The following is a 14,603-nucleotide window of genomic DNA, read 5'->3' as shown; positions in this document are numbered from 1 at the left end:
CATAATACAGACTGTGTCGCGTCAAAAGCGTTCATATGGTACCCAGCAGTTTAGTTTTTTTTGTAAGAGACTCTTGATAATCATTATGAAAGGATTGAGCCGCGTCACGACAAAACCAACATAATGGGTTTGCGACCAGCATAGATACAGACCAGCCTGAGCATCCGCGAAGTCTGATCAGGATCCATGTTGTTCGCTATCAGTTTTTCTACTTGTAATAGGGTTTGTAAGCGCGAACAGAACAGCATGGATCCTGATCAGACTGCGCGGGTGCGCAGGCTGGTCTAGATCCATGCTGGTCGCAAACCCATTCTGTTGTTTTTTTCATGACACGGCTCAGATAATTTCTAACAGTATCTAAAGTCCCTGCTACCCTCGGACCGCTTCCTTACATTTCAGGAAATTATATCACGAAAATGCACTTTTAAATTCTATTGCAATCAACTACAATTGATATGCATTTGGAAAAATAAAAGCTCTGTGGGTAAAGATCTCCAAGCTTCAAAACAAATGCAAGGAATCGTGTGCGACTAGTATTATATTGTACTTTACAAGTATAGATATTGATATTGAATACAATAACAATGGATTCCGCTATACTTGTACGATGTGATATTGAACTCTATATTAAGGAAAGAGAATACAAATACTAGTAAATCAAATAGAAATATTTAAGCAATAGTGGTATGCTAATTCAAATTATTTCAGCAAGATAAAAGAAGATAGCTAAGCGGACGGATATAGCTGTTTTAATACGTTTACATTTAACTGGTTCGCACGGTTTGTCCGAAATGACGCAACTTTGGATAAATCAACACCCTCGACGGTGGTTTATTGGAATGTCGCTGAATTGTTCCTATAACTTTCTAACATGTATATATCTTCGTTTCATTTACTTTTATCATATATAGCATTTCGTTCAAATTAATATGATGAATTAAATATTTCAAGTAAAATGACGTCTGTTTGTGTAAACAAAAAGATAACGATTTGGTTTGTTTGCTTGTGCGCGCGCATGCGTGCGTGCGTGCGTGTGTGTGTTTTGTTTTTGTTTCTTCGTTGGTTTTGTTGTTTTTGTTGTTTACAAATCTAAACGGTTACATTAAAAAACGATTCACTTTTCAAGCATCTAATCAGAGATTAGATATATTGAAGGATAATGTGTCATGATCAGTTCCCATAATGCAAAAATAATGTTAAGCATAACGCTTTATACGTATTTACAGAAGTCATTGAGCAAATTTTTAGTCTGACAACCTCTGACTAGTTAGTTATAACATATGAGCCGCGTCACGACAAAACCAACATAGTGGGTTTGCGACCAGCATCCGCGCAGTCTGATCAGGATCCATGCTGGTCGCAAACCCATTATGTTGGTTTTGTCATGACGCGGCTCATATAACTAAAACGATCTTGGTGTCACAAGTGTGTGTTATGTTTTGAATTAGATGTTTCAAGGAAAAAGAAATTCATCATTTATTTAATGATACATTTTATACATAATAATCATTTCTGTGAGATATAACAAATTATTACAAATAATGTACAAAACACGTGTTACAATATCACAGAAGAAATGCCCGTGCACGGGTAGGTACAACAAGTCTTAAATCTAAAATAACAAAATAACAGAATACTAGTTAACCGTGGTGACCAACTGATAAGTTACTGATATCTGCACAATTCTTTATCTTCACTTTCACAAATTGTTCTTTCACAATTTAACTCAATATAACAATTGTTTTCAAGTAATAAACACCTTTTTTCTTTTAGTTGCATAATTAGGTACTATGATTAAGTACTATGTATAACTTTAACAGTCATACTAAAATGCCGAGCTAGCACATTGTTTATAACTGTTGTCAATGTATTTTTGCATATCAAACAATATTTCTTTTCAGCTATTTATTATGTCATCCAACATTAAAGATCTTTCCCTCTGTAATCTATTTGGATCTTTCTGAATCTTGCGTTCATCCGGGCACTGTAGCTCTTCCACCAACGACTTCCGGTATTCTCTATCACCCAAAACAAGCTCACTGAAATTAAAATATAACGTGTAACAGGCTTACTTAAAAACTTATAATTATATGCAACTATAAAACTGCGGAAGAAATATGGCGATGTGTAGCAAAGAATTTCGATGTAAGTTAAATATGTAAACACGTTCTCACAGTGAAAAATGAAAATTAAATTCGACATTTTTTCCGGGGAAAAAGGACAGAGTATCTTTAAAACAAACATCATTGGATTTGATATAACATTCTTACCGGAAACATACGAACGTAAAGATTTCGTGTCATGTGTAACAAGATGCGTAATTGTTTTGTTAGTGGTACGACCAGTTTAATTAAGAAAACAGTCATATACTGCCTATTACACATGTATATACAAAACAGATGCCACTGGATTCTGTATCAATACTAATATGATATTTTTCTGTAAGTTACTGCCACATATATATTTACATGTAACTAACTTGAACAGTAGGTAAAAATGTTGTCGGCAACCAAATCATTAGAGGAAAATGTGCGCATGTTTTACGATTCGAACACACAGTGCAGAGGTTGGGATATAGGTCTCCCTTTCAAGCCATTTGAGCGGGCACCGCCGATAATTTGAAGTAAAAGAAACATGATGGCACATATATGTCATTTAGCGCAATAACAAGTTGTAATTGATATATCAGTGTACGGTTTGTCACCCACGGGCAGAGCACATCGCATGACTTCGTCCTTTTTCCGTATCATATAGTTAATGCAAGGTTTTAGGTGTTCCTCCAAAACAAATCGACGCTTATTTGACTGTATAAGTAACAAAAAACTGGTGAATTATGCCTAATGTATAAATCTTCCGGAAACACAATTTCGTCATATAATTATAATTACTTACCGGAAATCAATCATTCCGTCTTTGTTAATGTCTAGCTGCTCGATCAGCTGCATTATTTCACTTCTAGTTATTGAAACACCGGCCAACTGGAAGCAACCATAGATTTAAATCTTATTTTTTATACTTTATTATGATAAAACTATTAAATTGGTTAATTGATATATTCAGTTTAGGTAAACCTTGAATAATGCATATAAAATAAATTGAATAGAAAATAGAATTGCAAAATGAAGAACAAAAGAAAAAAAACAATTAGGCAACGTGATAGTCCACTTTGTAAATTGAGAAGCTTTTAATTGAATATTCTTCCTTCGTCAATTTAAAAAATCTTGGAAATGGGTGATCCATCTGAAGCATTTAAAAAACAGAATTACATGGAAATTGCAGACTCAGTTTGTTTGATTCTGTGCATGAGGGATAATTAAAAGGTGCAACATCCCTCACGTCCCCTAGTACCGGCTGGATAGGTTCTCAATGTGTAACCTTTAATGTGCTGGAATCAAGGATCTCAAAGGTTTAGGAACATATAACAAGACTGAAGTAAAGTACACGTGTCTTACACAGAATCACTTAAATTATGTTTATGAAGTACAAAAAAAAACAAGTTCTGGAATCAAAGAGACAGATGCTGCCTATACGCATACCTCTAAACCTTTTGTAAATTCTTCAGTTGTAATCGTGTCACTGCCATCTTTATCAAAATCTTTGAAGAGATCAATCAGCCGATATCCAGCAGACTTCACGTATTTCTTCAACTTCTCATACGGGTTTCTACGAAACGTTTCCAAAACTTCTTTTTCTGCACCTTCCGCAATATTCTCTTTATCCATTATCACACCTACAAAATTGTGAGCAACATTAATATCTTCAAGGACATTACATTTCATACTAATAAATTAACAGTCAGGCCAACCAGCCATCCGTGCTTTAATTATGGTAAGAGTCAGGTCCAATTGGCGTCCTTGCTTAAATTCTGTTAAGACTGAGGTAAATTAGCCGTCCGTAAAATAATTCAGTAAAGAGTCGGCCCAAATAGCTCTCCGTACATGAAATCAATAGAGTCAGGCCAACTAGCCCTTTGCGCATGAATTCAGTAAATGATTGGACTAACTGGTACGCTCGTGTGGTACATGTTTGACTTGAAATTGCTATTGTTTAGTAAGTTCTAATTACCACATATTGTTGAATAACTATAACTGAAATAAATCAGTAATTCTTTCATAGTTTCTATTGAACAGATATTGAGTTGTTGGTGATTTAGCAAATACTGTAAGAATTCTTTTCTTTCGTTGTTTATATATCATTTAGTTTCAACTATGGATTAAAAAGGGCATATCTTTACCTGCATGAATAACAGTAAAGGCACGTTCGGATTCAAGTTTATTTTGCACAGCCCTGAAGTCCTTTGACACGAATATATCCTGAAAATTGAGAATAAATGTAAAATAAATGATTAAGAAATAGTGCACAGCACTGAGGGCCTCATAGCACTAAAGTGGCCAGTGAGCAAGCCAAAGTTCGGCCACTTTCATCCTATGATATCCGAAGTACTGTGTGCTATGTATTATATTATACCGCACGTTACCAGAACATTGGGTTCAAGTTCACGGGTAAGGCAAACCAATATTATATCATATTGTTTAATAATAAAAATTATAGTAAAATCTTTTTGTAGTAGGCTGGTAAAATGCGCGTTTTGTAAATATTCCTTGCGGCAATACGCCATTAAGATTTAAGACGTTTTTCAGTTGAGTACTTTCAATATTAAACATTAGATCTTGAAAACCGGAAATTTCAGTTAACCTTTAACCAGGTGAACCCGAAAGTGATTCCCCATTGCCACCAGTAAAGAGTCAGGCTGGCATGCACTTCCGTGAAGTTTGACCAGACCCTATACTGAAAGTATCATTTATATATTGACTTATTGGAATCCCTTGAGTTTAGATTTTCTACATTCAAAAATGGGCAAATCCATTACACAAATACGGTAGGTTAAATTTTGAAGGCCCATTATGCCTCAGAAATGATATCGTTTTTATTTCGCAAACATTTTCTATTCTTGGTATCTTGGTAAAGTTTCCAATAAGATTCATTTGTCACATAGATGTGGTCATTTCCTTTTTTTTTTACTTTGTTGGCAATTGGTATAATTATAGTGAATTAGTATTTTGTATGGAAGTCAAAATATCCTTTGGTTTACATCTTGCTACCTTTACGACACATTAATGTACGTTCAACGCAACTTTCTTCAGCTGTTAAACGTGTAACATGTCTAAATCCATTATTAAAACATTATATTTTCATTTGACACACGTTTGACATTTCTAAAGAATTTAATAAATATGTATTTCTGCGGCATGATGTGTTTTAATAATTGGTATACATGGATTTACCGATAGATCTAGCCTTGTCATTCCGCTCATATCATTTTTAGATATTGACATAAGTAATGCCATTGAACCATCTTCACCAATAGGATTATATCCAATCTGAAAACAGAAGATTTTATACAAGTTATAAAACCACGTGCTGTAATTGGAATTAAGGTATCATACCTTATCGTTAAATCAAGCATTGGAAATTTAATGTGTACAAAATTATTTACTTTTATATACTACATGTAGTATACATTGTTACAAAGTGTCCAAGTTAACGTTTTTTATTTAATGTCAGAGAAAAACGTTGAATAATGTACGTGTAACACATCAATTTGCAGAATGACAGCTACTTCATCTAGGCGTAAATGGGCACGCTTGAGTGCAGGTAATTCCGTGCTAAAGGTTGACTTTGTTGCACCCTGATTTAGTTGCAGTACACGGAATAAAAGACACAAAACATAGATTGAAGATGGCTTCTAGCTGCTGTAGCCAATGGTTAAGATGTGACATCGTTGACGGTGCTAAGAATTGAAACATACATGAAATGCCTTTTTAAAGCAATATTATGCCGTGTTTCTTGAGTTTGTTCAGATAAGAGATGGAGGTAGCCTGGGTTCCAGTCTTCCGATTTTTTTTATGTGCTTCTGTTCGGCAAATCGATATTATCAAACCCGAATGTGTATGAAATAGCGCGTATGTTATGAATAAGCAAGAATTATCAACGCCTAAATCCAAAGCAAAGAAGAACTATCTTTCTTTATACCTTCAGTACTTTGAGTACATCGTTAGTCTGTAAGCCAAGAGCAATATGTCCAGCACCATGATCTGCTATTCTGTTATGACTAACATCGAGTTCTGTGAGACCACGGTTGTGTTTCAACGCTCTACCAAGGGCCTCCGCACCCATTTCACTAAATCCATTCATACATACATTAAAACTCTTCAACCCGTAATTTTCCTTAAAAATAAAAAAAGGACAAACTTTCAGCATAAGTTTGAAATATCACTAGATATCTTTTTTTTATTTTCTAAATTTCATCAAAATATTTCGATTGAACTTAAGAAAAATGTGATTGTGAAATCAAGAAAAAAAGGACTTGTATAACTGTTGACAAATCAAGAAATGCTACTGAGAAATAGCTTTTTTGAATCACAAATATGCGAGTTAACGTAATAGAAAGAGGCAAAAGACACGAGCTATCTGATTTGTAACTAAGCCCCCGAGTATTAATCAGATGCGAAGTGTTTTTGGTGTTCTTTCTCTTCGTCTGTATCATAGTCAAACAATAACACGTTCCTGTTGTCACAGATATGAAACCCGGGAAAAATGAACCATGAACGAACATCTGAATTCATGAAAATTTTCCGTCGCTTTTCCTTTCTCTGCGCTCAAATATGCTAAACCCAAGAAAAATGGAGGCAAGTAATCAATGGCATGCTCTAAAATCAAGTAAAGAAGGACTTAGTAAACCTGTTAAGAAATCAAGTAAACTAATGAGAGATAGATTTTTTGAAACACAAATATGCGAGTTAAAAACTGTTTACATGCAAGTGTAAATTACGCGTATAAATGCATGTATATAACCCGTGTACTTTGCAAAACAACGGTCCACAAAAACTACTTTCTGTGCTAGAAAAAGAATATCTGGACCAACCTGAACACCTTCAGCTAATGCCACAGCCCCGTTCGTCCGGAAGTGATTCCAGCTTAGGTCTAACGTCAACAGTGTTTCGTTGTGACTCAAAGCTTCTTTGAAACACTGCGCGGCTCTCTCTTCGAATTTATTATTACTTAGATACAAATGTCTTAAAGTGGTGTTCTTCTTCAACATATCGCACACCTTGGATGCACCGTAATCGTGAAGATAATTACCTAGAATAATAATGATTAAACTTGTTGTAATAAGGTCAATATAGTCCGGTCTTTTATAGATTTTTTAAAAGTATATTGAGATTCAGATATGGACATGTTTCTTACTTCCTTTTAACGCTCAAACAGGTGTTTTATTTAGCTTAAACAATGAACGAATAGCATGCTCGACGTTTATCACGTGAAGTAAAAAGAGTCGAATATACAATTTTATGACATAATGGTCGTAAAATGTAATAAACGTCAATTAAATGTAAACAAAACAGTAGTTTTAAAGGAATATCACGCCTAAAATGTTATTTATATTTTTCAAAAGCATATGTTTTGTGTTCCCTGTTACGGGCCCCCAGAAGTTACTTATTAGCCACAGAGCTGAGCCATCTTATGCACTTTTGTATTTTGGTAATTATATATTTTATATATACGAGTATATAATTTATTCAGTGATAGTGATTTGATACTTTGTGTGGAAGACAGAATGCCACATTGTCTACAATTTGCTACCTTTATCACAAATCATTTCAACATTTAAGAAAAAACAAAAATCTTTCCTCTCGGAAAGCAAGTGGTTTATACTGTCTAATGCTCTCCACTAACCAGTGAGATGTACAGTCATTTGCATAGCGACATTATAATTTTATAGAAACATAGAAATTATGTCGATATAGTTTCAAATTTGATCAATAGATTTATTACTATCTTATTACATTACCACCATGGATACATGTAAGACTTTGGCAGACCATTTGTAGGACATTCGGATTTCGTTATACCAGTGTATTGTATACTTAAATCGTTGGAGATGTAAAGATCCCAACTTTGTATTTGGTTTCAATATTTTATTTAGTTTATACTTATCTATTTTAGTTCGATTGTGTTGGAAGCTATAAGCTTATTGAAACAATTTCGAATCCGTTTCTGGATCCAACCAACACTAAGCGATAAGTGTAAAATTTCTTGCTCACGGAAACGAAGGCTTGCCCATGACGGGGTTTGACCACACGCGTCCAGCTAGCAATCCTTAGACTAATCAAATCACAGAAAGATTTAAAATACATATTACCTGACATATTTAACGATTTCAAAGATTCATTCTTATATAACATTTCACATATTGCGTCTGCCCCATCTCGACCTAGTCGGTTTTCTGCTATGTTCTGAAAACACAAAAAAAACAAGCTTTTTTAACTGAAATATTGTTTGAAATTATATTTCATATGCTTCTTTGTAAACAATGGTTTATTAGAAACTTGAAATATAACAACTGTTAAAATAGTGTGGTGATTGTAAGAACATATGAAATTGATTGTTTTATGAAATACTGTAAAATCATTATTATTCGTGGGGCACGAATTTTCGTGGTTTTCGTGGGTAGGTCAATCCACGAATTTAAGATCCGACGAACTTTTATCCCAACAAATACTTCTTACCTTGTCTCTGTTCTATATATTACAAACATGCGTCGGCTCTTTTCCGGCCGATATTTCGTGAAATGGATGTAAGTACAGACAGATAACCAGGTTAGTGACATATTAAATCCGTTTGCAATATTTAAGAAACATGAAAGAAAACTCGAGTACCTTGTTTCGTGTCTTCCACGTTTTATAACTAACACACTCTTAAATTTGATAATGATGCACTTAAAATTGCCTAAATATTATGAACATATGGCCTTTTCCGTGTAAACATATTAACATAAATGACAAAAAATGAAAGCTTCAAACATGAAGTATCGTACCGAGGGAAATGTAGTAAACGAATAGGTTTACATTAAAAAAACCTCTAGTTTATAATAAAAACTTTAAACCATCGAAAGTGATAAGCTTTTGTAAGCAGTGAAGGACGATCCGTGTCTGACCAGAGTCTTTACCGTTGCGAGCCCAATTTTTGTATCTGCTAACTTGAAAAGGATTGTTTAAACTTCTTACCAGGGACATTTAACAATCTAAGATTTAAAAGTTTGAGGCCATGATGTCGATTGGAAATGGTTGGAAACATTAGTTTACTTACAACTTCTGTGAGGTTAAGGTTTTCTTTAATCATTTCTGTAAGATGAATGGTTCCTTCCTTCTCTATCCAGTTTCCCTCTAAATCTAACACTTCAATACTATGATTGTCCTGAAAAAGTTAAAACGTGCTTTTAAGTAAGTACTTTCATATTTTATCTTATTTCAACACTGGAAGCTTATATGAAAAGAGAATTGATCATCACAAAATGAGTGGTGGGGGCAAAGTGAAATAAAGAGCAAACTCATTCTAGAAGTAGTCAGTGATTCTTTTAGTTTCGCGATGAAAGGCAAAAAGACACGAAAGTCATAGTGTAAAAGTTTCATCAATTCAGCCGATCGTATAAATATTTCTTTTGTAACACATTTCTACATGTTTCGTTTTTATAATGAAATTAGCTTTTGATTTTGAGTACTTTATTGTACGATTAAGCACGACTTGTGGTTTACCTGCTTTGCAATTTACCTCCTACGCCAGTCGTCTTTTTATTTATGGAGTCGTCTTTGTATTTATGGAACTGTACATTAGAACAGCTGATGTACACATCCGTCAATACAACACTCAAATAATCAAAATATATTTTTAAAAACGATTACTATATAATTATTTCAATGCACACTACCTTTAATGGCATTGATATAGCTTTGGCTCCATTTGGTCCGAGTCCATGATATCTCATACGGAATTTTGTGTCTTTGATGTGTCGAAGAAAATATGATATAGGGATCTCACCAGTTTGATTACACATATGTATGTATTTCTTCTCTTCCGATGCGTCGTTTTTCAGTTCGTTTGTGTCTTCTGCAATCCATTCTGAATGCAAATAAAAACAATTATTTGCTTAAATTGCTAATGTTTGACCGTTTTCCGTAAATTGCAATGTTATTTTGTTATTATGATATTTGGTGTTGTGTTTACGATCATTGCACCAATGTGCTAAGGTACCCTTATAAGTTAAACAGAGGACCATCTTCGGCTTGTCTTTGTGCTTTTTAGGGATACCAATGGACACATTAGTAACACTGCCGACTAACATAAGCAATCTGATTTGCTTTCCAAAACACGTAAATATGAAAAAGTAACGGGTAAGAGAACTATTAGAGCATGAAATACCCGTGTAAGGATATAACATTCATAATTTTAAACATTTTTTTCAAAGCACACAAAAGAAGGATTGCAAGAACAAATTAAAGAAAATGGGAAATGAGAAAGAACGCCCAAAACGACAAAATTGAAACTGTTGCAGATTCCGTTTGATTGAGCCTCTTATTCGACGGTACTGGAAAGTGCTTGCAAGTTACCGTCAACGCCCCTTCACTACTCGAATATACAATGCCAAACGCTGTATTAGTAGTTTATAAAGAAAATGAGACATTTAAACAAAGATGTAGTTTAAACATGTCTTGATCCTTTAAATCATTTCTGCAAAATAATTCAGTTACCATCATAATCCATCTCCAAGTCAGTTTCATAATCAGTGTCACGTGACATACGTCCATTTTGAAAACTAATTAGATCGATATCGTCGTCATCTTCATATCCGGTTTGCGTGATTAGCAGACGACTTTGTAGTAAGTTTTTTATTGCAATTTTTTCAGAGTCGTCATCTGCTTTATTGTTTGATGAAGATGATGTAGATCTCTGAAATAATAATGAAAACAAATTACAATGAAGTTTGCAGATATTTCAACAATAAAAATTAAAATAGAACGCTTTGAGGTAAAGAGCTATACTATATACAGTACAACTTATCCGAAAGACCGGTGGTGACATACAACTTTACAAATTCACGTTTTCAAGATTACAAGTTCGTGTAGTCAAGATTACAAACCGATTAAGAATTGTAAAGTCGACATTCAGAAATAAAAAAAAAATTGAATTATTGAAATTGAATTTGTGAACTCATGAAGTTGATCGAATTCAAGAAGTTGAAATGTCCCTATCGGTCTATGTACAAAGGCTGTTGCCGATACATGTTGTTCGAGAGAGTTCAAATAAAACTAAAACATTTCATATTTTGGGAAAAATATATTAAATACTGTTGATGTTATGAGGTAATTGTTCTATAGAAAGCTACAAAGGTACAATATTCCCCCATATTCAAACTGTAATTGGTTGTGTGCTTTACGCAACAGCCAACAATGTTCACCTCCTCTTCTCATTGTAATAAATGTCACTGCCTTACATGTTTATACATGTGGGTAAAGAACTTTTAAATATGTTCATATGCTTAATGAAATATTGAATAATACTCTACATCTGACAAATATCATTTAGACACGTAAAAACTAAATAGTTCTCCGCGTAGCATACCTTAAATTTCATATAATTTGAGAAGGAAAAATAGAAAATAGTTTACCATAAATGTTGCGCTTCCTTTAAATGTCGGTGTCCGTCTGTTTGGTGTTGAGGCCAGTACGGGGGTTGTTCTTCTGGTCATGCTTCTTAATGAGCAGCTGGACCTCCTGCCGTACTCCAGCGGGTCGCCGCACTCCGAGTTAATTAAAGAGTCCACTTCAGACATTGTTTTGATCTATCTGCATGACAGGAAAAACGTTCCACTTTTATTTTAGTATCATTCAAGATAAAGTGCTCACTTTTCTTTTTTGCATACATTTGTGACATCAAATTATTACGTAAGAGAATTATATTAAACTTAACCAAGACGCGGCGGTTGACTCGCTCAATGACAACTGTAATAGAACTCCGACGAACTCACTTTTACTAAATATACACGACGTGAGTATTTTTTTAAAGGTAATAACTATACTCAGCATATACATGTATAAGAACAATTATTGAGCTAATAAGTAAACATGTAATTTATAAAACATATTATTAAAGTACTGAAAATTATCACTGCATGAATCCTGCATTTTAAAATTTATATCCGTTATTAAGATATATAAAAGTTTATGAACTATGTGTTACACTCGTCTGAATTAAATCTATGATTACTTATATAGCCGTGTAATGACATACAGGGCAACAGATTGCAGTTTGGCACCGATATAGGGTATTTATTTCATATAAACTTTCTTAAAATCAATGCAATATCAAATATCGATATTGTATTAATAATAATGAACAATTGTACATTGCATTCAAATACACAAATACAATTGATTAATTTAAAAAGCGAACCGAGGTAAAGTATACCACATTCATGTAATTGAAGCGATTTTATTTATGTGCATAAAATTATGCCGTTTTAATTGTAGATTATCAATGCTGTAATTTGTCCATGACTAAATGAATTTAACTACCCTATGTTGTGTCAGTTAACATATTCAATTATAAGGATTATTTTACATATCTTATTTAATACCGAACTTAGATATTCAATTATAGATTTGAACAGTCATAGATAACTACCTCATATAACGTTGAACAGAAATAAAATCTTAAAGATGAATCACAACCGAAAATCTACACTTTTTATTTGATATATTCATATCCCAGCAAATCGTTTATTTAACTCATAGTTATGATTTATTTTTCAATATAGTTTAATTTTACTACATGATGTCATATAGTAATGTTGTAAATAATGTACAAATAAAGAGACTTTCATATATCAGATATTTACATTTGTTCTCAATATTATTATAAGTTATAAAGATTTTGACAGGTTAAATGACCCTATATAAATCATTGTTTAAAAATATAAACCGAGTCGCGAGGCTCGGGTTATATATATTTCCAAACAACCGTTAATAGGCCATATAACCTATTTATAACTAATAATAATACAGCCAGCATCATATTTTTAATAAGATTTCTTCATAAATTGACAGCAGCCGTGTATAAAAAACTAAATAAACTTTACGGTTATCCAATAAAAAGCGACGTTACAAACGTGAAATATTATAAATACATAATAATAACGAGACGTTGAATTAGTATTCGTATTTTATTACATATTGTATTGGATCATATCGTACTGAATCGTACCGTATTGTATCTTAATGTACCGTATAGTATCCATTCTTAAATGCATTTAACATTTCTTTTTATTCTTCTTTATTGTGTTTAGTTTTTACAAAATAGAAAACAAATTTGTCGTTGAAAAAAAGAGAATCATAACAACTTCAGCTAACTGACCGTGATCGTTGAAGACCCCCACCCCAAAAAAATAGAATATTGTTGAATTTTCAAGGATTGTTTATTGTCATTGTTTTATGCCTGATAATTTTAAGTGAGTCTTTTCCATGTATTCGTACACACACCAGTAAGCCAGTATTCAAAAAGAAAAACAAAGAAAAATCTAAAAATACAGTTTCCGTTCATGAATTTATATAAAAACTTACCATGTTATGATATTTCATATATATATTTCACATTTACTCTTCTAGGAATTTTTATCATATAATACCTTTTTTTTAAATTATCCGGAAAAATCCATTTTTAAGGTTGAGTTATAAATATATTTTCCGTACTACATGGTAACCGTACAACACAAGAAGGGGTAGAGTTTAGGTGGACTGAAAATTTTTAGGCAGTGTTTCAGTCATAAACAGGTTAAGCCTTAAAGCGGGTAAATTATAAGTACATTAATCGGTGGTGCCAAAAAATAAAATCAATTCTTAATCAAATTTAGCCAAACATTCATGTTTATGCCCCGTTTTATTTCAGTTCTCTTAAATTCCAGGTTTCTACTGGCGTCCCTGGCCTAGTGGTTGGGGACATTGACCGTAAGCCATTTACCAATCACCAAAGTCGGTACAAATTCTTACAGTCGGTTACTAAGGGGTCTTAAATGTGAATAAGCTGTCCAGTTAGTCTCTACTCCAGTGTCTATTTGTGCCTGAAATAATGCATGGAGCGGCACCTGCCTGTGATTTTGGGGTCTGTACTCGGAGTGCCTGAAAGGGCAGATGGACCACTTTTAAGCATAGAATATACAATAGAGCTATTCCTCTACTGTGACCTTTAGAGTGTTGGTGCGGCAAAAAAAACGAAACAAAGATAGGTATGAATTTTTTTTTTATTATCAATAAAAATATATATATATTTCTTATATCTCTATTAAAGTAAGTTCTATTCTTGCAGATAAAAAGTATGTTAAAAACTCTTTAAGAGTGTAAACCTTGTGATTTCATTTATATATTTAACAACTATACCGTCAATAATTATATCACCATTTCAGTTGCACAACGAGAAATTTGGATGAATTAATTTCACGACACGGTCGCTTTAAATCAAAGGATAATCCGCTAATCTATGACCTAAGATTTTCTGACCGAAAATGTGTGGCAATACCTCTTAATCAGAATAGCACATTTATAATTCCATAAGTAGAAAAGATTAATCCCATAATACATCAAGTTAATACAATACTGTATATATACATATTTGTAGAAAAGGCCATTTTATCTTGTAATACTTTCGAAGTGTTTGTAATATATATAAATTTAATTATAATAATTGCCATTCTGAACCACACGATCAGCGAG

General features: G+C 33.2%; 1 protein-coding gene across 1 annotated transcript; it reads right to left on the bottom strand.

The window, feature by feature from the left end:
- Positions 1-1,465: 1,465 nt before the first annotated feature.
- Positions 1,466-13,635, bottom strand: LOC132732650 (leucine-rich repeat-containing protein 74A-like). Its single transcript, XM_060719121.1, has 13 exons — positions 13,523-13,635; positions 11,507-11,684; positions 10,590-10,788; positions 9,770-9,960; positions 9,151-9,258; positions 8,204-8,297; positions 6,926-7,143; positions 6,034-6,228; positions 5,286-5,381; positions 4,235-4,313; positions 3,537-3,730; positions 2,893-2,978; positions 1,466-2,039 (listed from the first exon to the last, which is right to left on the bottom strand). The coding sequence occupies exons 2-13, from the start codon at positions 11,669-11,671 to the stop codon at positions 1,898-1,900; spliced, it is 1,767 nt and encodes a 588-aa protein (XP_060575104.1). The 5' UTR covers positions 11,672-11,684; positions 13,523-13,635; the 3' UTR covers positions 1,466-1,897.
- Between the last annotated feature and the right edge of the window lie 968 nt (positions 13,636-14,603).

This window comes from Ruditapes philippinarum, unplaced genomic scaffold, assembly GCF_026571515.1.
Source record: "Ruditapes philippinarum isolate M1 unplaced genomic scaffold, ASM2657151v2 ctg6639_1_1_1_1, whole genome shotgun sequence".
NCBI lineage: Eukaryota > Metazoa > Mollusca > Bivalvia > Venerida > Veneridae > Ruditapes > Ruditapes philippinarum.
The sequence above is the reverse complement of the archived record's forward strand: the minus strand, read 5'-3'. Positions and strand labels throughout refer to the sequence as shown.